The 23914-nt window shown below is 31.9% G+C and overlaps 1 protein-coding gene across 2 annotated transcripts in view; it reads left to right on the forward strand.

Annotated features, from left to right (window-relative positions):
• Nucleotides 1–23914, forward strand: part of LOC124534006 — a 161037-nt gene that overhangs the window by 98000 nt on the left and 39123 nt on the right. Inside the window, exons 1-3 of one of the 2 annotated variants that reach the window (XM_047109615.1) lie at nucleotides 4158–4671; nucleotides 21047–21194; nucleotides 21393–21548. In XM_047109615.1, the coding sequence (XP_046965571.1) occupies nucleotides 4560–4671; nucleotides 21047–21194; nucleotides 21393–21548 (416 nt within the window). In that variant the 5' untranslated portion in view covers nucleotides 4158–4559. Of the gene's footprint in view, nucleotides 1–4157; nucleotides 4672–21046; nucleotides 21195–21392; nucleotides 21549–23914 lie in introns of those variants that run through there. The other variant, XM_047109616.1, reaches the window with a different exon arrangement.

The raw sequence follows: 23914 nt of genomic DNA on the forward strand, positions 1-23914 counted from the left end.
AATTGATTAATGGAATATTATTCAAATTATATGCTATTTTATTCCATGTTATAAATCAATGAATGTACATATATAAATTAAGAATAAGATTTTAGATCATGCAGTAAATAATAAAAGTATCGTCAATCATATTGATATAAAACAGACATTAATATATACGTGTATACCGTAAATAACTAAATTCTTATTTTCTAATTTATTACAAAAACGTATCAATAAAATTATAATATATTATATTATAAATTCGCGTTCTTTTTAATTAGGTATAACTAGATAGCAATTGCTCATAAAATATGACGGATATAAATCTATTTAGAGGTAAGTATATTTATTAATTGTCTGTCATCATTAAAGGGTCTGATGTGATCTATATTATAAATGAGTTAATTTGATATCCATCGTGGTTAACTATTATTTACAATAAGAATGAATATTATTAATTTCGCACGCAGCTTCGACTGTGTTTTTGGGAGGGTGGTTTATAAATATGGTAGTATAAATAAGGCTCCAATCTCGATATTCAAAGAAACCGTCATCGGCTCAGAGTTAAGAAATTGACAGTTGCCGAAACTCGGATACCAGATAATGTTCGTCCGGCGTGTATTCTCGACAATAGAGATTGAGGGAATATAGGTTGTAAGACGCCGGTTATGGGATCGAAAAATATATACTTCTTATAGGTTTGCACACTGGCTCACTTATACTTCAAACTGTGACAATAAAATATGAAGTGGCGAGGCTTGGCGGTAGAATATTAATAGGCTAAATATGCCTACCGTTCATCCATTCAACCATTTTTAGTAACGTATCTTTTATCATCATAATTAATCTTCATATATTCAGTGAAGTTTTGCGATGTATATACTTACGTGTATTTCTATTAAATGACAGACGTTAGTAAAATCCCACCCCCGCGAAGTTCAATTCTATTTGTATGTTGAAACTTTAGTATCTATAAACTGTGTAAAGTATGGACTGTCGCATGTGGCCGCGCTATTTCAGAAATCTACGATACAGTAAGTGGATATTATGTACCTCAGATATTTCGTTCAAATATACGTAAATAGTATATGAAGTCATGAACGAAAAATCTTGGCAGTATTTTAAAACCATTAAATACTATACTAATATTCTATATAGAAGAGGCTTTACCAGGCTTTACTTTCTTTCCCCTTAGGATAAGAGTCTCGTAAAATTCTTGGCAGATGTCTACGCCCTACAAGGAACCTACCTACTATATTGATTCTTTGTAGGTGTTATAATTTCTGAGATACCGTGATAAACCAGTGTGGTATTTCGGTTTTACGTATAGCTTGATGAAAATGCACAGATTTCAATTGAAGATCAAACATAAAATAAAAAGTTCTTGGTTTTTTTATGCGGCTAGAAAAGTTACGACTTGCGGTTTTTCCTCATTATACATGAATGCTTAAAACTTCTTCTTGATTCATTCTTATCTGTTTATTAATAAAAAGTATATTGAAATCCGTTACGTAACTTAATAGATCTACTTTTTTATATTTTAGCTAATTCAAATACAGATTTTAATAGCATTGGGTACAGAGAGTGTTTCTTTATAAAAAATATGACATTATGATAGGAAAAATAAGTAAATTCATCAAAAAAAATGAAAGTAAATAAATAAAACAGAAACAGAAAAAAACATAGGTACACTCCCAACATACAAAAGCGACCGTTAGAATGAATAGAATTTTTTTTGAGACTTTTACAATACACGACCAAAAAGAACATTACTGAAAAAATATATAAAACCGGTTTCTTTGCAAAGGATGTTTTGACCAAAAACGTGGTCGAAAGGTAATATTTCAAAATTCGAACATTTTTCCGCGTCGATTCATATTATGCGCCCACGCATTCGTAAGTCCAACAACAATCGGACGGCCATATTGAGATGTTGTAAAATCAGTAACACGGTAGCCGCGTACTCGTGTTATTCACAGTTTATTCAAATGGACTGCTATCATTTCATTATTTATTTTCACATTATGAGTGAATTGCATATTATATTATAACAATAATTATTATGCCCCGTATAATCAGGACTTTTATTAGATTATGTTACTCATACATTCTTAGCCTTTATTATCATTGCTAAAAATGGCTTGTTGTGTTTTACGAGTTGCAATTTTTTTTTTGTATCTTGTAAATGAAAATATTTATCATATACGAAAACTTGAAAGCATAATTATATAACCGCCCATCCGCAGCGCGATAAACTCGAAACTCTCTAATTAATAGAAGCCGCGACCTTTGCCCAACAGTGGTCCGATAATAAACGACATGTTTATGCTAACTTTATTAACAGTGTTCAGTTATGTATGTGTATTATTATAAAAAAAAAAACAAATAACTTGTTTTTTTTTTTAATATATTCATTACTGATCACAGCACGTCACGTTGTGTCAATCTCGCTTGTACAAAATTAAAAATGACACGCTGCGACCGCGACTGAATACGGACACTCAGACATAATTTTATAGTAACATTCCAAGTAAAAATAATATAATTACAATACCTTAACTATCTCTGGGAAACAGTAAGTATATTCGAGTTGTAAAATAGTATAATCATCGGAGTAAAATAAATTTTACAAAATTATAAAAATTGAAAGATAATTTGGAATTCATTTTATTTTTTATATTATGAATATTAATTAATAAATGTACTGAAATAAATAAGTACACGGAAGTTAATACTGACCATCCAAAAGTACATATTATATAAAATATTTTAATGGTGAAATTGTTCGATCAAGTTAATAAAAGTATAAAATATTTTGTTTTAAATATACCTCTATAAATTAATTTAATTGTGTAATTTCCATCAATGATAGGTGTTTTTGAATTTTTACGTAAATTAAAAAATCTTTGTTAGGGACTGTATATTCATGCTTCCGAAAAGTAAATACGAAATCTCTGTACGCTGGTCTTACGAGTAGCACATATGAGATTAGATTGTGTCCCGCAGGTGCCTTCGATCCCTAATTTAGATAACTAATCTTAACATGATCGCCTGCAGTACCCATGGCGAGACTCTCGTCCAACTAACAAACATTAATATAATATAATTTTCATTGGACATTTTAATTAAATTCAAACGATGCCATTGGCTCCGCCGTAACTGTTAAATGCTTGCCACATGAATATTGATTGGTATTTATTCATTTGATATTTAATTATTATTGAATTAATTTTATTAATAAAACAAAGATGAAAACAGAAATATATATTTTTATTGTGATGAATTCAAATCGATTGATATGTATCTAAATAAATCAAATCTCGTCTAAAATATTTTATAATGAAATGTATATTCATACGTAAATTAAATTTCTATTGAACAATATGATTTATTTAAATTAAATTCATCTAAAAATTATCTGAGAAAATATTATGTTTTGAATTATAAAGCAATACTTTCATTCCTGTTTTCGAATTTATTTATTTCTATATACTTGATTAATGACGCTTCAAAAGTGTCTGTAAAGCCTACTTGAAGAAGTATATTTTGATTTGATTTTGATTGTCTGAAGCTAAATTTAATTGATTAAAGGCAAAATATTATAAGACCAATGACGAATAAGTGAAATTAATATATCATAGATATTTTGAAAAAAAAAAAGTATTTTCACACATAATAACCTCCGATGAATATATATGCTTTACATAAAATTAAGACCATGACTCGTATTTCTTGGTGCGAGCTTCTATGTATGTCTTAAAAGTTAAATTGCAAAATTTAAAAACAGCTATTCATTAAATACCACCAATACTATAAATATATATAAATAATAATCACAAAGTTAAATATTAAAATTATACGAGTAAATCTAAAAAGTAAGATTAAACGGTAGTATTCAATGTATAGCAGATAGTTTCTATAATAATATCGATTCATATACTTAAATTAATTGCAATACTTGAGTGCTGGAATTCACTTCGCAATCCAATATAGTTATTATTAATAAATAAAATTTAATAAAGACATTTCACACGCAAAAGACTACAAAGCACCACGTGTTATTAAAAAAAAAATAATACCAAAAATGACACCTCGAAAAGTCTCAAAGAGAATTAAAATCAATTTGCCGTTAACGGGCGGAGGCGGTAGGCACTACCTGAGTTTTTTTGTCTGATAACCGGGGTCGGGGCAGTGCGCGGGCGCACGTCGACTCGGGCGCGCGTCTCGTTCTTGTGCGTGAATTACACCTGTGGGTGTACTGTACCTACACTAGTGTTTTTAATACACGCGCTTTCGGTACTTGCGTTCTTCATTGTATATTCTTCGATATACAGACTCGTACTAGCCGTGTTATTATTAAACAGTTGGAATTGTGTTTTAAGGATATTCGAGGTTATTCTCTCGTGATTATAATAAAATTATTATTTGTGTGACTTTTTACTATTATTGTTCGATTTTTAAAATTGTGTTTTGATTACATTTGCAATTTTTGTAGAAACATTTAGTTATTTTATTTTGTGCGTGGACGGATATACAAAATACAGTTGTATCGTTAGTATTTTTATAAAGTTGGTGTAATGTACCTTAAAATGTATATCAAATCGGAGAGATTCTACCAGCAGCCGGACAACCAGCCGCTCAAGGATGATGACAGGTGCTTCTCGGATTACGAGGACGATTTAGATGATCGTAAGTTTATTTATTTTTATAAATATTTATTACCCAACTAAGTCCGGATGTTTTTCTTGGATCATATTATTTTCGATAATTGTTGACGAAAAATCTAAGAATAACTTTGATAAGAAAAATAATCATGCGTATTTATAAACATTATCAAAAACAGAATATAATATAAAATATAAATTTCTATTATCCGTTTGCAATTTATTTTTACGCAACGGTTATTTATTCTTAAATTCTTGAAGCAGTTTTTATTTATGGACGTTAACGCTCGTCATTTGTTTCGAAGTGATCTACATTCAGGAAAATATCTCTCGAAGTCCCGGCACGCACGCGACCACGTTGATGTCTTTCGTACCGCGCATACAGCGATACGCGTCGCTACGCTTTCTTTCATGCATTTGCATTAACACTAGTTCAAAACTATTTTGTAAATAATTTGTTATTAAGGAAGTCGATTAAAGTAATTAGTCTCTCTAATGATTCAAATTTATTTAGTTTATAATTATTTATTATTTTAGTTAATGTATCATGGCATGGCATGTTTGTTTGTGTATCTTTAAATTTATCAAGTTTGTCCAATTAACACAATTCTTAATCAAAACATATTTCATTAAAATTTTCGTACTAATTTTATAATCTTAAATAATAGAATAAAATATCAAATTTAAATCAGGACCTCTACTTTTTAGCTAAAATGCCTTTATGTAGTTATTTTAAAACAATTCAAGACAAAATTAATTGTACGTAGTAAATAAATGCTATCCGTGAGTTCATTATATACAGTGCAAAACAAAAATAGAAAAGTGAAATCAAAGCCTAACCTAAAAATCCTATGCTCCTCGTTTGCTTTTAATTTGATATATGTGCAATTTACTTTACACTCTAATAAAGATTACGAATGCACCTTTCGAAACAAAGTCAAGAAGAAATATAAAACTTTTTGAACGTCAAGCCTCAAGAATTCATAACAGATCGCACTAAAGCACCTTTTCAAAACAGACGAGTCTACCTACTACCTAATCTACTAACGGATTACTTTAAATAAAACAATTATAGTACAAATATTGGAACAAAAAATGTCTTTCTCTATCCCGTACTTTCATATTTCACCCGAAACAGGTAACCTCGATCCCTTAAACAATGGTGAATCTTTCAAACCTACAAAAAGGCGAATACTTATTTATACGGCCAATTAACGGCAAAAGCCTTACCGGTTACATCAAAGATGACCAAAACGCTACATTTAAAACCTCCGAAGGATTAGTGCCAACTTTACTAAGCTGTAATTCTCCTTTACAATATATTTTTTGCAAGTGCTTTCATTATACGCTCGTTATATTATCTATGTGCGTTTATTGTATAAATAGTTTTTGTAACAAATAAACTAATCGAATAGTATTATAAAATTAAAGTTAACTGTACTTTGATGGATACAAGATAAATGTATGTTGTCTTCTTCTTTCGAATTTCAAATTAATGGTGGCAAAAAGAGAAAGAAATTACACCACAACCCCATGTTTATATTTCTAAAATTGCAACGACATTTATTTACGATGAGATATTTTTTAAATATATCTCAAAGTAATTATTAAATTATTATATAGTTATTAAGTTTATCCTTTTTCCTTGTATCTAAAATCAAATAAAATAGTTGAAGTAAAGTAATTTCGTTCAAATTTTAACTAAAACGTTTTAATATTTTCCTTATAGTTCTAACATAAAGCAAGTGAAGAGATATAATGACTATACTTATAGTCTTTGTTACCCGCAAAGCTCAAGCTCGGCTCAAACCACGAAAAATGGCTGTTATTATTAATAAAATTATATGTGGTCGACTATTATTGCCATTAATTTTCGTAACATTCGCCATTTCTTTAATGAATCCGAATAGAAAACTAGAGTAATGGCGGCGTTACAACAAAATGTATTAATTTAATCTCGTACCAATAATAAAATGGACTTTCACCCAATTTTCTCTGAGATATCATCTCCCATAGATGATGGTATCTTATGTAAATCATGTATGACGTCACTCGGTTGTAATACTTTAATTCAACACTTATTCACATGTGTTATAATAGTACGAGCCTATTATTATTTTTACGTAATTTTGTTAAAAGAATGGCGTTAAGGAAAATCGTTTTTGATATTGTTCTCTTGCAATGTTCTATAGGTTTTTTTTTATCAATAACAATAAGAATTTGAAGACGTTACTTCGTTTTTCATTTCTGACTGAAATTTAATTAATATACATACAACTTATGTACATTCCTTATCTTATATTCGATAGGTATTTATAAACATTATACATATAATTTTTAATTATAAAGCAGTGGTAACACATAAAACAATTTGTAATGCTTAACTTATCTTATATTTTCTACATGACGTATATTCTTACAACAGGGATTCGTAAACTAATAATAAAACGAACTTTACCATTACTCTGAACAATAAAAAATCCGAAACCAAATACTTCCCACAGGCCTGCAATTACAATACTTACCCGTAAAAAAACTCGGCCTCCTGTCTTCTCCAGTCTCCTGTCCGTTTCACCCCTGTGCATGTCTCGACTTGTCAGTACTGAATTTCCCACCAGCACAAACTTAAACTGACCGATTCAATAACAATATTTCTATCTATTATCGACCTTATGCCATTAAGTTATGTAATTTTAAATGTTTCTTTTATTGTCGTATTATTTTGCATTACTTTAAAGGATCTCGTAATTCCGAGAAAGGACCAAAGACGTCAATATACCTGACCGTTAAAAAAAAATGTGCAGGTAAATTTGACCTGCAGTATTTTTTTTTTCTGTCGAGAGCAGGAAATCGCAACAATGGCACCCCGGTCACGCTCCGATGTCAGGTACAGGGGTAAATAAGACCATATTTAAATCACGTGCACCGTGCAAACCTACTTGCTCACTTCGCCTCACTTATCAGTGTTATTTAATCTTAGTATTAGATAGTTTTCAAAAGGCAGAGCTACACTTCTTTAGTATTATAATAATAAGTCTTTTAACATCTACAATAAACTGATATTGATTTCTGAACTAAACTTGAAACCAGTTGAAAAATAATGACAAAACAAATGTACTTTCATTCTTTTCTTCTGCTAGATAGTCATTAATAATTTCTAAAATATACTCATTTTATGTAATATAAAAATCGAGTATTATCTCGAAATCCATTATAAAAAGTATAAAGATATATAACTCAAAAAGTTTACGTGAAAGTTTGAAAGTGCAGAACTATGTAATTAGTATAATGCAACTCATATGGCATTATAACTTTGTTAAAATAAAATAGAAAAAACTACTGTCTTCTTTTTAATTCAAATCCGAGACCCGTATCTTTTTTGCGTTTTTTGTAACATTTATTTTATTACTCACAGTCATACTTCTTAATTGCAAAGATTTAGAATATTTTTGTTAATAATAAACAAACAAAAAATACTCGTGGGATATCAACCTTAAAAACCGGTATCTCACAATTTGCATAAGACGCTTATAATTTACCTCGGCCATTACGAATTTGTGATACTCGGCTCTGTTCAAAGTGCATCGAATAAATTCGAGGCAAGGTCAAGGGTCTGGGCCTAGGCCGAGGTCGCCGGGTGAAGGAGGTCGTGGGAGGGTCGCGATGCTAATGTGCTCGTCGAAGGTTCGGCACCTCTGACATTTTGAGCACAGGTAACGAAACCTGTCGATGCCTCGTTGGTTCGATACAAAAGTATTTTATAAGACTGAAATTTCTAATTACATACATTGGTTCTACTAGTAGTTAACGTTCAATATATGACATACAAGACTTGGTTTATAAAAAAATATAAATAAGTTAAATTTTTATAAGTTAACCAAGCGACAAAGCAGAAATGAGAGTCATGATATGAAAATGTGTGTGTGTGTCTACATGTGTTTATATGTAGTATATTCATCTCTATGTGTCGTTAGCTTGATCTAAGTGTCCGAAATCAGAATGAAATACATGAAAATTACCAACAAATAATCCAACACGTGACTTAACAGACAACTGTTGATCGAACATAATATAATTAAGATTGAACTTAAGGAGCAAAAAACATGATGCCAAATTAAAGACATAAAATTCTAGACGTCTAAAACATTACATTTATAAAATCACATCTCTTTTTATACTTAATATTTAATTTTATTTACAAATTACGTTTTAGTATAACTAAACTATTTATGAAGAATTAATTTGAATAAACGAAAACAGCAACTACATTAAACCGTTTTAAAGACGTCAAAACAGTTTCCGTGGCGGAGAGCGTCACTATTCATATAAAAATAACACGTAAATCTAACGTGTATGAAAGCTATAATAAAGATTTTCGTGATACGTATAATAGAGCGATAACTACGGTTATAAAATTAAAATGTCGCCGATTCGGCTTCATGCGACGTTTATGTGCTATAAAATAAACTAAACTCATCTAATAATTTAATCGTTAAGAACCTTTTTTGTTCGGATTATAACATAACAAACAGCTACGAAAATAAAACATTATTTATTTTTCTATATAAATTTGTTATACATTCCTGTTATCATTACATCTACAAATTGTCATTTTCTTATCATTGTCGTAATTTCTAATAAATTTAGTCACTGTAGACAAAAACCCACTTGGTGGGATGTTGGTGAATACCACAGTGCACCACTGCATTTGTAAATACATATATATGTCATCGGCCACGTGCAACTTTTTGTTCATCCCAGATCACGCAATGTTATAAACAAATGTAAGTAGGTTATACCGACTCGCCAGCGTTTTACGATTAGTATCTATGTGTTTTATCGGCTGTTTCATCTTAATAGTGGTCATATATATGCCAGTTATAAACACATGCCAACCAATTGCGGTGTCACTCATAACATACTCGAATGCAAAAGAAACAAATGCATCGAATGTTAGCTTCCAAATCGCGCTAAAGATTTATTATTTATTAATTAAATTAATTAGCTATCCCGGTTTTTGGATGGGAAAATAGAGTATTAATCGCGGACAGTTTAAATAATGGTGTGACAACCAAAAACAAACACTGTGTTATACATAATTAGTATAGAGCCAAAGTATATGTTCTTGTACTTATTTCAAAATATTGAAATATCTAAAAATACTGGTATAATTTGCAACGCGTAAAAGGCAAATAATTGATAGTGATTATGGCGAAATAAGCGAACAAACGGACAGACTTGATTAGACTTTGTATTCTTCTATTTAAAGATCAATCATTTTAGAAACCAGAAGCCAAATTCAACTCAATTTTGTAAATAAATGCTATGTTAACTAATCAGAAAAAACTTAGTTTTTTTTACAAAACGTTCGGATAAAAAATTAACGATTCAATATCTATTATATTAATTACGGTTTTTATCTGACTTTATATAAAGGTGCTCGTTACTAAAAAAATAAGCATGGTTTTATTTTTTCCATATGTGTATCGGCTAGTAAAAGATTTGTTTTTTTTTTCTAAAATACATTATCGGAGTACAAAAAAATTTCTAACAATTCTTGATGCTCTTACAACTTTATCGAATGATTATTAAATCGTAAAATTGCGAACCCGGTGGCTATAACTCAGCGCGAGTCGAACGCCGACTCGGGTCACGGGCTTAATGATAATGCGGTGGTAAGGCGGACTCAGCCCGACCTCTACTTTAGAAAACGTGAACTTGATTGGAATTTTAAATACATTTTTCTATGTACTATTAAAGTTGTTTTGTAAATTTTTATTATGTATTAAGCGTTGATTTTGTGTTTTGTATGAAAGCGATTCGGTAAACTTCTTAGAATTTAATTGATAGAATTTACCATCTAGCTCACAATATATTTATTTTTCTTGTGATAATTATTTGTTGTGGCTTGTGTACAATAAGGCTGCAAAAATATTAATGAATTATTTATTATTCATAGTGGTAACTACCCTGATGAGCTTGCACAAAGCCTACCACCATTTAATCAATGTAAATCATCCGAGTTCAATTCGCAACAATTATATTCAAAGTTATATGTTATTTATATGTTAATAAAACAATGTTTAAACAAAAAACAAATACTATTTTATTAACAGAAAGTCAGTAAAGTCAATTTATTTATTTAATAATTAAGATGTATATGCTTTTTTATACAATCTCTATATGACGTAGCGAATATTATAGTTGTTATATAATTCTGATTTCCTGGTGACAGGGCTCGGTGCAGGGTCATCTAGGTACACCCACTCACCAGTTGTTCTACGAGCGAAAACTAAGTTTCCCCTTTCAATGTCAACGGCCAGTTAGCCAGTGTATATCAAGCATATATATTTTATATTGATCGCCGACCGATCGAAATGGGTCACCTGATGTTAAGTGGACACAATTTTTCATAGACTTTGGCGGGTAGCTTCGAACTCTAAGTTGTTATGTCCCTTTTGTAACTACACCCTTCTCACTCACTCTATCTTGAAACTCGAATACAATACTAAGTATTTCTGTTTAGCGTTAGAATATAATTACTCAGACGGGCTTGCACAGAAACCTACCCAAGTAAATAGTAGTTATCACGCAATATCAAAGACCAATTTATTCGTCTTCCATCTACTTAAGTAAATAAAAAATCACCATCGGTAGGTACATATATCATAAATATTGACGCGACAAATACGTCACCTGCTTAAATCTAACTGTTAACAAGTTACAAACAACGGGTTCCGTGGTCTCGGTAGTGCAGGGTTTAAACAAAAGTTTGTACTTGTAGGATAAATATTAGTTTTGGACGAGCTAACCTCTCGACGACCTCTCGACCGGACGACAACGATGACTATCGGCTATCCGGTTTGAGCTGTGGACTTACATACTTAATTGGTTCGAGTGGTCACGTGGTGACATGCCTTTTAAATTTGACGATCGATAAAAAGTAGCTGAGAATATATTAGCTAATGTTATTTAATTGAATTTGTTTTTATTGATTAGGAAGTACTTAATAACTTGTCATACATCAAAATGATTACATTAATTATGATGTTGATTAAAAATAATAAAGCATTCACCGACCAATCCCAATGTAAAAATGTAATTAATAAGGCGGAACAGCTTTAGAGTATTTTTTGTCTCTTTCTCTCTCGTTCTCGTACTTGGCTGACATTGACACTGTACGTAGGTTGTATAAACAATTTCTTATCGCCGTATATCATAGTAGGAGTGACATAATAATTATCATTTCTTTTCACACCTACGTGAAAAACGAAACGTTTTCAATATACGTACACATATGTGTATATATAGTACCATAAAATGTTAGCGTTGATAGCTATGTGGAAAACTATATTCATTTGTTTTACTAAATATAATTAATTTATATTTCGAATTCAATACAAGATACTTGGTTGTTCATCAGACAACATTGCAAAGGCTCATAAGATAATTAAAAAAATGCCTCTGAATAAAGTGTAAACTTTACACGCCTAAGTTTCCAAGTTAATCTGTTTCAAATCAAATACCGCACGTAGTTATCTGATGGTACCATCTGGACGTCACGAGATGGCTGCGACGCAGGTGGTTAGTGGGCACGGTACTAGGCAAACATAAACATACGAATGTTTGTCCAGTGGACCGCCGGCAGAGTCAACAGACAGGTGAAGCTCGATAGAAACCTGTTGGTATATTTTGGACATATTGCTTGATCTTCGTCCCATGGTTCAATGTTCGATGAAATACTGCATTGAATAAATAAATTTGTAATTCAGTATTTGTCGTCTTCAAAGTTTTCGTAATAATGCTTCTGTTAATTTAATTTTCAATGCTACCTACATTCTTTTTTCTCATAAAATTTTTACGATTCAGGAAATATGTTTCTCTTGAAATCGAAACCTTGTCAAAGGTCGGACAAAGTTTATAATTCTTATTTTAAATTTATATTTTTGAAGATTTTGTTAATTAGACAAAGAAGTTGATGAATATCTAAATGACACGTTTAGTGATGCAGTTCTTTTTTTAAATTGATAATTTGTGCACACCTGTCAGTCCTTGATCGCGCGGGAGGTCAAGTCGCCTACGCAGGCGCGTGGCGTTGGACAAACAACTCGATTCTGTTGATTTTTCTATTAACTCCGAGTGACGTCCCGTGCTCGGTGAGTAGATAGATGTGTCACCACGTACTCGTGGGTGCGCTGAAGCGGTAATTGTAATAAACATTAATTTCAAACAGAAAAAAATAGTCAAATAACTGACTCGTGGTCTGATATTGTCTTGAGGAGGAAGTTTGGAGATTTATCCATCATGCTGCTCCAATGCGTGTAGATTACACATATGAAATACTCATATCTGAAATTACAGATCATAAATTAATTAGATATACAAATTAAATGATTAGTGGTAGTTTTCAGGATTGAACTCTCAATGTTTTTGTGGGTTTCACGTGTTTTAACCACTGGACCATATCGTCTTAGATTATGTACAACGCACTAAAATAATAAAATTTAATTTATTGCCAAGCAAGCCAGTGTAAAAATCAAAGTGTTAAATCACACAGTTGGTTTATATTTCCTACAGTTGCGATGTCTGTTCGAAAAGGTCATAACTTACAACCTACTATGTACTAGCAAGTGTCATTGCTCGTCAGGCTTTTTAAATTCGATTAGATTAAAAAAAAAAAAATAATATCCAAATTGTAGTAAATTACGTTTCGTGATTACTTATTTTAACTTGTTCGGGAGTACGGAAATAAAATTGTTTTATTGTTAAACCGACCATCAGATGCAAGTATTTTTTATTATGTATGCGCGTGCGTCGGTCATTTAACTAGCAATTGAGACATTCGAAGACAATTTAAACAATGATTTTCATAATGTTCGCGTCACGATGTACAAAAGTTAATCTGTACGTAAAAAGAATTGAAACGAATGTCTTTAATTGCGACACAGATGGATTTTTCCAAGCTCATTATTTTCTAAGTTAGTTATTTGTTATTATTAAAAATGGAACTCTTTACCAGCACACGCGTTCCCCTTTTATAACCTTGCCTTCAAACGAGACGGGAAGAGGTATCTTGCGGGCTGGCATGGCGAGGGTGACTAGTGCAGCTCATCGTTGCTGTTCGTACTAGTCTTCTTCGCGTTTGGACTCCACTTCCACTTACCATCAGGTGGAGAGGAGTATAGGCCTACGCGAATAATATAAAAAAAAATTATAAGTTATCAAATCAAGTATTTTCAATCCGGTTAAAATTTATAACTAGTAAGTTTATTATTACCATTGTTATAGTATTGGTCTCCTTGAGCTGCAATTGGTTGGTATTGGGGTCGTTTTCTTCAAGCGACGGCCGCGACCTCTCAACTGTCAACAAGCATTGACCGGACCTCGAAATTGTGTACACAGCATAAAACATACTTAACGATCCGCAAACGACGCGGACGTTCTAATGAATTTGGAGAAGGCATCTTATAATAATAATTATATCGATCTAGATTTTTTTTTTAGATAGATAGATAAATAAAGTCTTTATTTGGATCACACCACATGAGTAAAAATAAGAAGAGAAAAAACGAAATGACATTTTACTTCGTTTTATTTTTATGATATCATTCATTGGACTTTGGAACAACGAAATCATTATATATAAATCACACACACATTACATTTAATGATGTAATTCCACATCTGGATTAAAAATTAATTTATAAAAACTTAAGTGATGACGTTGGCTACTTGATCAATACTTCTATAATTGAAACCAAAAAAAGAACTGTTACAAAAAAAGTATATGTATTTGTAATAGAAGTGAAACCTATAAAATGCTCAGGTATGCCTAGGGTTAAACCAAAATCGAAAGTATGTATACATAAAGGTTGCATTCGGCTTTCACTAACAGATACATTATTTTAAATTAAGGATATGTACCCATATATACTCTATAAATATTATTAATAAATTAATGAAAGCTATGATGATTGAAGATCATATTTGAATGTCGACTTTGTACGCTAAGATAATTTCTTAAGCATACCTCTAGTTAAGTTTAAAGAAAATTCAACGATCCATTTTAGTTATAATATAGTTATTCGGCGAAGTTGTATGAAACTATGATTTTACTCTTTCTCTCATGATTGATTTAACATTCGAAAGTAGGAGACAGCATCATTTAACTAGTCACCCCCTCTGACATTTATAGATATAGCCTGCAGATTTATTCATTATGATGATGCCCTTCCACGAGATCTTTCGACGTGCATTAATACGTATTAGCGAAATTCCTTACAAGATGTATTTGTGTGGGTTACATGACTAAGATAAGAATAAAAACTAAAAAGATTAAATTTGGTAATTGAATTACGCCTTTCTGTGTGAGCTATATGTATTTAATGCTACCCGTGTATAGTCTCGGCTAGTCGCTAGTATATTTATGTTTGGATTGTTGAATGGTAGCTGCAGGTCTCATAATAAATAACAAACAAACTGTCCTGTCCGGTAGTTTGAACAGCTAAAGTCACTATAGAATTCGTAATTTATCTCTCTAATCGTTTGTATTGAATTGTTCAAAATATCAACACGCACATTTAGCCGGTACGATCATGTTACGGTCTTGTAATAAATTTATGTGAGATTTCGAATATTTTGTCATGACACTGAGAATTTCTTAGTTTATTAGTCATGGAAATCAAATTGGCGTATAAATTGCTCTTAAAGGTATTAAGAAGACAATGAAATATGCCTAAAATTTTCTATGTTCTTGAACGTAATTAACAGTCTTTTATGGGCCTAGTTCTATCATATATGTGATAATAAAGTATATTTTTACTTGACTTAACGATAATTGTAGTTCATATGCTGTTTACAGTTTCAGAACTGTTAACTGTACTTTATTTCTGACACAGCTATTACAATGAGAACCTTTGACCTTCCTAAATGCCAAGAATAGAACTGAATATTAAGTGGAAGGCAAAATACCTCGCATTATTATTAATAAATATATAAAGAAATAATGATTACCACATCCAGCAAATATTTAATTTCATCCATCCCGTGTACGTACGTGTGCATCGTTCTCTTGCCGCGCACGCATATTTGAACGGTACCGATCACTTAGGCAGTATGTTTGGCGTACGCCGCCATTCGGGTCAGGTGCTGCTGCGAACGGTACATTGTTTGACGATGCTGACCCTACCCGATGTGGTGGATCGTATAGCAGGTAGCGACAAGAGCTAACGTTCATACATATTTTAAATTACTAAAATTAATTCTTTAATTACAAAGTTTTACTAAACACTATCTTATCTATATTTTTTATATGAAATATTTAAAGCAACTTTCCTTTGCATTATATTTGCAATAACTCTGCTATTTTATTAACAGTTTCAAGTATGAAAAATATATTTTATATTTTAATAACGTTTATATTTTACATGTTAATTAATTACTATTTTATTTCATATCTGATATACTATATTAAAGCTGCATGTCGCGATTAGGTTCACGTTTTTTCAGAAACATCATCAAAATCGACTTAGCTGTCTCGCTCAAATCAAGTTCAAATTCCGAAATTTTTAAGTACGTGTTTATTCAAGTAAAAAAATAATCTTATGTATAACATATTAAGAATTAGTTTTTTATATATCAAGTTTTAAGACTTGCGCCACAAGGCAAGGCTCTTTGATGTCGAGTTCATACATAGCAAAACAATGTAGACACGCAAAGCTCCTATTTGAACCGTGGGTTAATTGACTACGTACTTAACTTTAAACGTTTTATTAGTAACTTTTGTATAATTAATTCAGTGAAGTTTATAACCTATATTAGAAACGGGATGTTTATATTGTAATAAGGAATCTTCAAATAAAAAGTTTTAAATAATAGTTTAATACAAAAATGTTTGCAAACTCTATTAGGAAATAAATTGTACTGATCATTTATAAAATATTATTTCAAACATCTATATAAAAGATATCGTAGTTTTATTATGATAATTCACGACAAGAAATAAAGTCTAATATCACAATGCCAGTAATAAATAATGAACAACAACAAAAACAGCCTGTCGATTTCCCACTGCTGGGCTAAGGCCTCCTCTCACTTTAAGGAGAAGTTTTGGAGCATATTCTACCATGCTGCTCCAAGGCTGGTAGATTCACATGTGGCAGAATTTCGTTGGAATACTTACAATGTTTTTCCTTCACTGCCGAGCTCGAGATGAATTATAAACATAAATTAAACACATGAAAATAAAATAGTGCTTGCCTAGTTTTGAACTCGGTTAAGACGAACGCATTCTAACCACTGGGCTATCTGGGCTAACCTTTCAACAATAATGAATGGTGATATAGAAATATAACAATGTCAGTTTTCATACAATAAATTTTTGTCGTCAATAAATTTTATAAACGACACGCCGTAATGGTTTATTTAACGGTTACGTAACTATTGGTTTAACTTAATCGTGGTTTTAATGCTTAACTCGGAACCGTTAATTAAATTATTTTATGGATAGTATTACTATTAGCAGATAGTGAAACAGCCTACCTCATTGAGTTTAGATGTTTGTACTTAATATTATATACATGGACATATTTTCTTAAGTGTATTTTACATTACATTAAAAGTAATAAATATACATATGTACCCGCAGCTCAATTGCTGCTAAATTTATAATTAATTTCATGCCGTTTTCGAACTACTTTAATACTTTTCTTAAAATCTAAAGAAAAAGAAGGCTTTTTAATCGGTGTTTGCATTTTTGATAAATTATTCCTAAATAGCTTATAATTACTTCTATAACAAATATTTAAAAAATAATAAGGCGTTTTTTTTCAAGATTTGTTAAGATCTTCTTTTCATAATAGATTTTTTTGACGGTTTATTTACATAACTATTTCTTTTTAAATACGGAAATTGTCATTATTTTTTTAAAAGTACTTTTACATCAGATACGCCAAGACTTAAATTTGTAATCATTAATCAACTTACTTATTTAAGATCATCTCAGATAGTGAAATAGCAAGAGTGTCCACATCGTCGTTTTTATTTTTTTCTAGTTCAACTTTAACATGTCATGTTACGGTTAAAGTCGGCTGGTAACGTAACACGATGTCATTGCAACATAACGGTGACCGTTTCCTTCATTATAATGTCAATTGACAGGTCACTCGACAGGTTCGGCGCCGGAAAACATCGCTCATAGAACGCCATGACACTTTTCGATCACTTCCTGCTAATAATTCTCACAAATCCCAGAGTCAGCGCCGAGGAAACTAAAGCTTATTTGTGAGAAATCGATGTTTATCTAGGCAATTTTATCAATGTCCAGTATTTATTAGTTTAGATTGAAATTCATAAATCATACTACGTTTTTTGTAGAAATACACGTTACTACGGAAGCAGTCTCCCAAAAAATACTTCTGTGATAAATTTCTATGGTTGCCATTGACTAATTATGTAGCTTTATTTATTAGAAATTCATGAACCTCATTAAGGTGTGTGGTCGATTTCTATCAGCCTTGTAATATTATTAACTCTTGTGATGTCACAGCTAATTAGTAACAATAAATTTGGTTATAATTATGATACAAGAAACGATCTCTGCAATTTCCTATAAAAAGTAAACCTTTTTTGTATTAATTAAAAACAGGTAAGATAAGATCACACCTTTTTCTATCTTATCTTTAAGAATAGAAATGTCAAATATGTCAAAGATTTATTTTAAATTAGGAATACATTCGACGTATGTGGTCCAAACGTTTTGAATGTAAGCAGAGCTTTATTTCGAAATTACCTAATATAGATATTATTATATTCGTATGAGAAAAGATAAACTCATCTTAACGCCAACGTGAGATAGTGGCACAATATAAGCTCGTAACATAACCATTGTAATAAGATACATAAGATCTCCATAGATCGCGTCAATTTGAAATAATTTTCCCATAACATGGTAGATTATGGTATTGGCTCTGTGGACTCCATTGTGGGCCATATCGGTCGATATGAATAGGAATATTAATAAATGGACTCGTCCAGCAAATAAATGATACGAGTATGCCTTGATAGCTTAAGTAGGTTTGTTTATAGAAAGATATACGGAACCTGTTTATTGTTTCGACGAATACAATACTCGGTTCGAGTTTACTTCACTATACATTCATGATTTCTTTTAATAAAAAATATACTATTGATCGATGTGACTTAGCTGTGTTTTATATGAAACCATAGTTGTGGAGATTGTGGTGACCATTTAATTAAGTGTAAGTGAATGTTGACAGTTTAGATGTGTGCTGTTATTATGTCAACATATTCAAATATGTAGGCGAATGTACATATAGACCACCTGATGATAAGTGTACCAACACCTACAGACATTGGTGCCGTTAGAATTTTTAACCTTTCCATACATTGGTCATGCGACACTCCTTTGGGCCCGTGATTACACTGGCTTACCACACCTTCAATCCGGAACAAAAAACTAGGTTAACTGGAATTAATGACAGAAATTTAAATTATATTATTATTTTTATGAGAAACCTAAGTGGTCCTAACGATGAGTCTGTCTATAGTGATGATATGTTAATTAATAAAGTATTATAAAGTGTTATTCAAATCACTTTAGTAAACAAGTCGGTACGATTTCTTAATTAAGCAACGAGGATCGCGATAAATGGCAACATTAGAGTTTTAAAGGCAGATATTAATCGTTCCGGTTAAGGCGACGAGTGGCGACAGTGAGTTTCGCACCATCCATCACATGTGATTCATATGAGAACCAGTCTCTGAAGTGACACTTGCATAACTAACCGCCTTGTTTAATTGCCGATGAAAGCTAGGCGACACATAAAAATAGGCCTAATGAAGAAATGTTTTTGTTAGCGCTCGGTTTATGATTAACAATAAATAATGGTCAGCTGGAAGCAAGCGGACGACGTTTTCGTTATTTACAGAGTTGTAGATTATAATGAATGATTCGTTAAGTTTTAGAAATCAGTTCAATAGTTCATTATTTATTTGTTTTTATTTAAATTATTAAAAATCGCAGAACGTTTAATCTATTAAGTCTACACATTATACATTTTTGTAAATTAAGCGCAAATAAATGTGATTATTTAAGACATCACTTTAAAACTTATAAAATTATCAGTTACTCTATTATATTGTGCATGTACTATTCAAACTTCCTCTTGAATCAATGTACATATCTATTTAAAAAAAAGCATCAAAATCCGTTTTATAATTTTAAAGATCCAAGGATACATACGTATAGACAGCGGTAAGCGACAGTGTTTTACACTATGTAATGATGTGTATTTAATGAAAGCAGCGAGATAAGAATTCGTTTCTCTGTCGCGAAAAGTGTGAAGAATATAAATGGCCTTCGAAGTATTCTGGTCGGTTGTGATGTTACCATCGTTCTACCTGACATCGGTACTCACACCTCGTATGCTCATTAATTTTGTGAGATTGCACGTTCAGATTCGAGGAAAGTATATCGCTTCGGTTAAGCCGGTGATCCAGTGGTATTGACGACAAGGGATTGTTTCGCAATAGTCACGTAAATTATTTAAATTAAATTTCAGCTAACCGTTGAAAAAATCACGGTACTAAAAGCGCTAGAAAAATCTTAAATTTAAATGGGAAAAACAATTTTTTTTTCTGTTTTGTAGCATGTTTATCGAGTCATCTTTACAGACTATAAAACTAATTCGCTTACCGCTTTTTGTCCCTGTGTCTTAGATCTTTCAAATTACGCAGAGTGATTTGAGAGGAACGTTTTTGTGTATAATACATGGACTTGCACCCGTTAAAGCCGGATCGGATCGCTAGTTTGTGTATAACAAAAATATAAAGCAAATATAATATATATAAAGGACTTATGGTGTAATATGGTGACACTTTCATATAGTACGTCGTAGCGCTGCGCTACGTACGCGGTGGCCGACCGGTCTCATTCGGCTCGACCTGCAATGCAACTTCAAACGCGCCGCGCGATGCGTCTCTTCGTTGAACGCGAAGATTCCGCACGGGTCACCGAATGTGTTGCGCCATTTTTTTTTAAATCCCGTCATGAGCGTAACTCGGCAACCGGATTCGCCACATCACAAACTCTTATCTCGAGATGTTCTTCGCGAAATTATCAGAATTATAAGGTCATGTTTTTAGGCCTTTAGTTAAGATTATCTTAAATAAATTATACGAAATATGCCGAATTAATTTTCACAATAAAACACGTTTCCTATGGATATGGGTACTTATAATAAACTTTCAAAATGAAATATGTTTTAATCATTTGAAGGCAGCAACCTGTTCCTAAAATAAAATATACCTTTGAAAGAAAATACAAAAAATGTTTGCTTTATAGCAGTATATTAACATGTTCGTCTTTTTACTTGTAACAGGTGAAGGTGGCGGGGGTGCGGCGCGGCGGTGCGCGCGCGATGCGGCGTCGCCCGCGCACGCGCACGCGCCGGCGCCCGCGCCGACCGCGGCATCCACCCACGCCGTTAAGATCGAACGTCTCAGTCCGCACGACTCCACAGCTTCCAGGTAAGCTAATCTTTATATTTTAAGCCCATAATTCAAATATTAATCTTTAAATAGGAAATAAGTATCTGCAGACCGATTTTCTTTGACTTATCCTAAAAGAAGAACCTTTGAAGAGTATAAAAACAAATTATATGTTTTTAATATTTCATTGTATAGTCTAACAGTACATATTTTTAAGCATACAATTATTGTATACAGATCACGAAGCGTAACGCCATCGACGTCGTCGTACCCGGGCACGCCGCCTGAGCGCGGCAGCCCGCATGCGCCCCCTGCGCCTGCGCACCCTCCCCGCAACTATTCGGACATCATGCGCTCACTCGCGGCTCGGTACAACACCCACCCTACTAATGAGTGAGTCTCCATTGATTGTTATCTTAATGTAGGGAACACACATTTATTGAGAGCATCTTCACCAAAGAGATCACATAAAGATATTCTTAAGGATTTCCTTCCTGACCTTTACCAGATATAACGACCAGTCTTCATAAGCCTCGAACAGTACCAAAAAAATATACTTAATCATAAAAAAATACTCTCTCAATATTTCAAACGATTTCTTTTTGACGATATTATTTTTGAATTAACCAAAATATTTTATATTAGTATTAGTGAATATAAATACGTTTACACAAAATAATTTAATCAATTGATTCGTTATATAAAAGCAGTGTTTCTATTTGTTTTAAAAATAAACTTGAATACATCAAAACGCAATTAGTACGCACGAACGATGCGTGTTTGTACGTTGTTACATTACAGTAAAGAACAAAGTATGTGCGTTAAGGACTTAAACGGAGTAATATATACAGAGCATTTCCTTAAAGATCTGCTTTAAAGCCACAGCCCATGTTGGTGCGTCGCCATTAGCACTACACCTGACAACCGATCTCGGAATTAAATGCCTCGGCCATTGTGAACACATTATTATACAGGATAAAATAAACGTAAAAATCTTTATTTAGTATTAAAACATTATTCTCGATATTGATATATGAAACTCACAAAAATGTATTACTGATTCCGATAAATCTCAGATGTGAGAATCAAAATTAAGATACAACGTAATATAGCGAATTTATGTTTTTTTAAATTTTTTATTTTGTTGATTTATTTTTACAATCAATATATATTTATTTGAAACAGCCCGAAGCTCAGTTCTCAAGGTGATTTATAATGTAAAAAGTATACACGGACTAGAAATGGCAATCAAATCGATTCCAAATTAGAAAATTAAACATGATGAGATGTTCTCTGTTGGGCTTTTGTGCAATCGATTATATCTTTATAATCTGTCAACTGATCATTATCATCTTACTTACTACGGAGTGTTCGAATACATGTCAACAATTTAATAATCGATATTAAAATTTTAAATCACAACAAACATTTTTCACACGACCGGTGTCAACGCATTCACAATATCATGCGACTCGCAGTTCAGCGACCGCCTAGTGATGCCCAAATTGATTTGCATATTAATCGATTCGATAACTTACGTTAAGTCGACAAATTTACATGATTCGTGAGAACCAAAGCTGTCCGCGTGAACTTATGTTATATTAATGAATTGCTCATCTCACGGAGTCCGGTCGGTGAACTCTGTTAATGTTAATTACAAATATTTCAATTGCCGTCGAACGAGACAGACTGGAGCTATGACACGTGATTTTATATATCTGTCGCGAAGTTATTCCAAAATCCTTGATTTTATAGCACATTTAGTAAAACTGTTTATACTAAATCGGAATAAGATTATAGTGTTTTACAATAAAAGTAAATCTGAATACTTATACTAAAACCTTAAATATTTTTTTATATGTCTTTTATTTTTGCCAAGAGAGCACAGATTATTTCTTAAATAATTTATTATTTTTTTTTGTGGCTTTTATTTGTGCCAAAGAGGCACAGATTATTTCGCCAATGTCACGTGCGAATTTAACAAAGCTAGAATATATGACAATGACAATGGTTATGACACTTAGAATGACAGAAGTCACTGTCACTGTCAATATTGACAAATAGTGCGATGCTATTTCTATATCGCTAATTAACATATAAATATTTACAATATCAATAAATGTATCCAGTGATATAAACTTCTAAGTTAATGATGAATTCATGATAACATAAGAAAATGATTCTGATTGAAAAAAATACGTATAACGATAATTTTCAAAAATCGAACGAATTTCGAAACTTCAATTGTAAACAGAATAATCAAAATATATAACTCTAGACGAACTCCATTGCAAATCAATTAAAAAGTAATACCTATTGACATTTCGAAGAACTATTGGCCTGAAGCACTAATCAAATCCATTATCAACGGTGTAATTATATTAAGAGAAACATTGCGCAACTATTAACATGTTGCAAAGAAATCGATCGATCCATTAATTTTCTATTGCAAATCGTTGGTTTAACGATTGTTTGGTATTTACGATTTGAGAATTAAACGAGTTGATGATCTCGATCACTCGGATCTATTTGAAAGTGTTTAATTGTATTGAAATTTGTCTCAGAACATAAAAACTTAATTTTATCATAAAACGTAGAGGTGGGCTTTATTCCTGTCTGAGTAACGTACTACCCTCTCAGTACCTATTAGACCGCTTAAGCAGAGCGTCAGTATTATTGTGTATCAAATGATTTTTTCCAAGCCTGGTAGGATATAGCTGATGTACGGAATAGTCAATACAAACTCAAATAACTTTATT

This window comes from Vanessa cardui, chromosome 12 (genome assembly GCF_905220365.1).
Source record: "Vanessa cardui chromosome 12, ilVanCard2.1, whole genome shotgun sequence".
NCBI classification, from domain to species: Eukaryota; Metazoa; Arthropoda; class Insecta; order Lepidoptera; family Nymphalidae; genus Vanessa; species Vanessa cardui.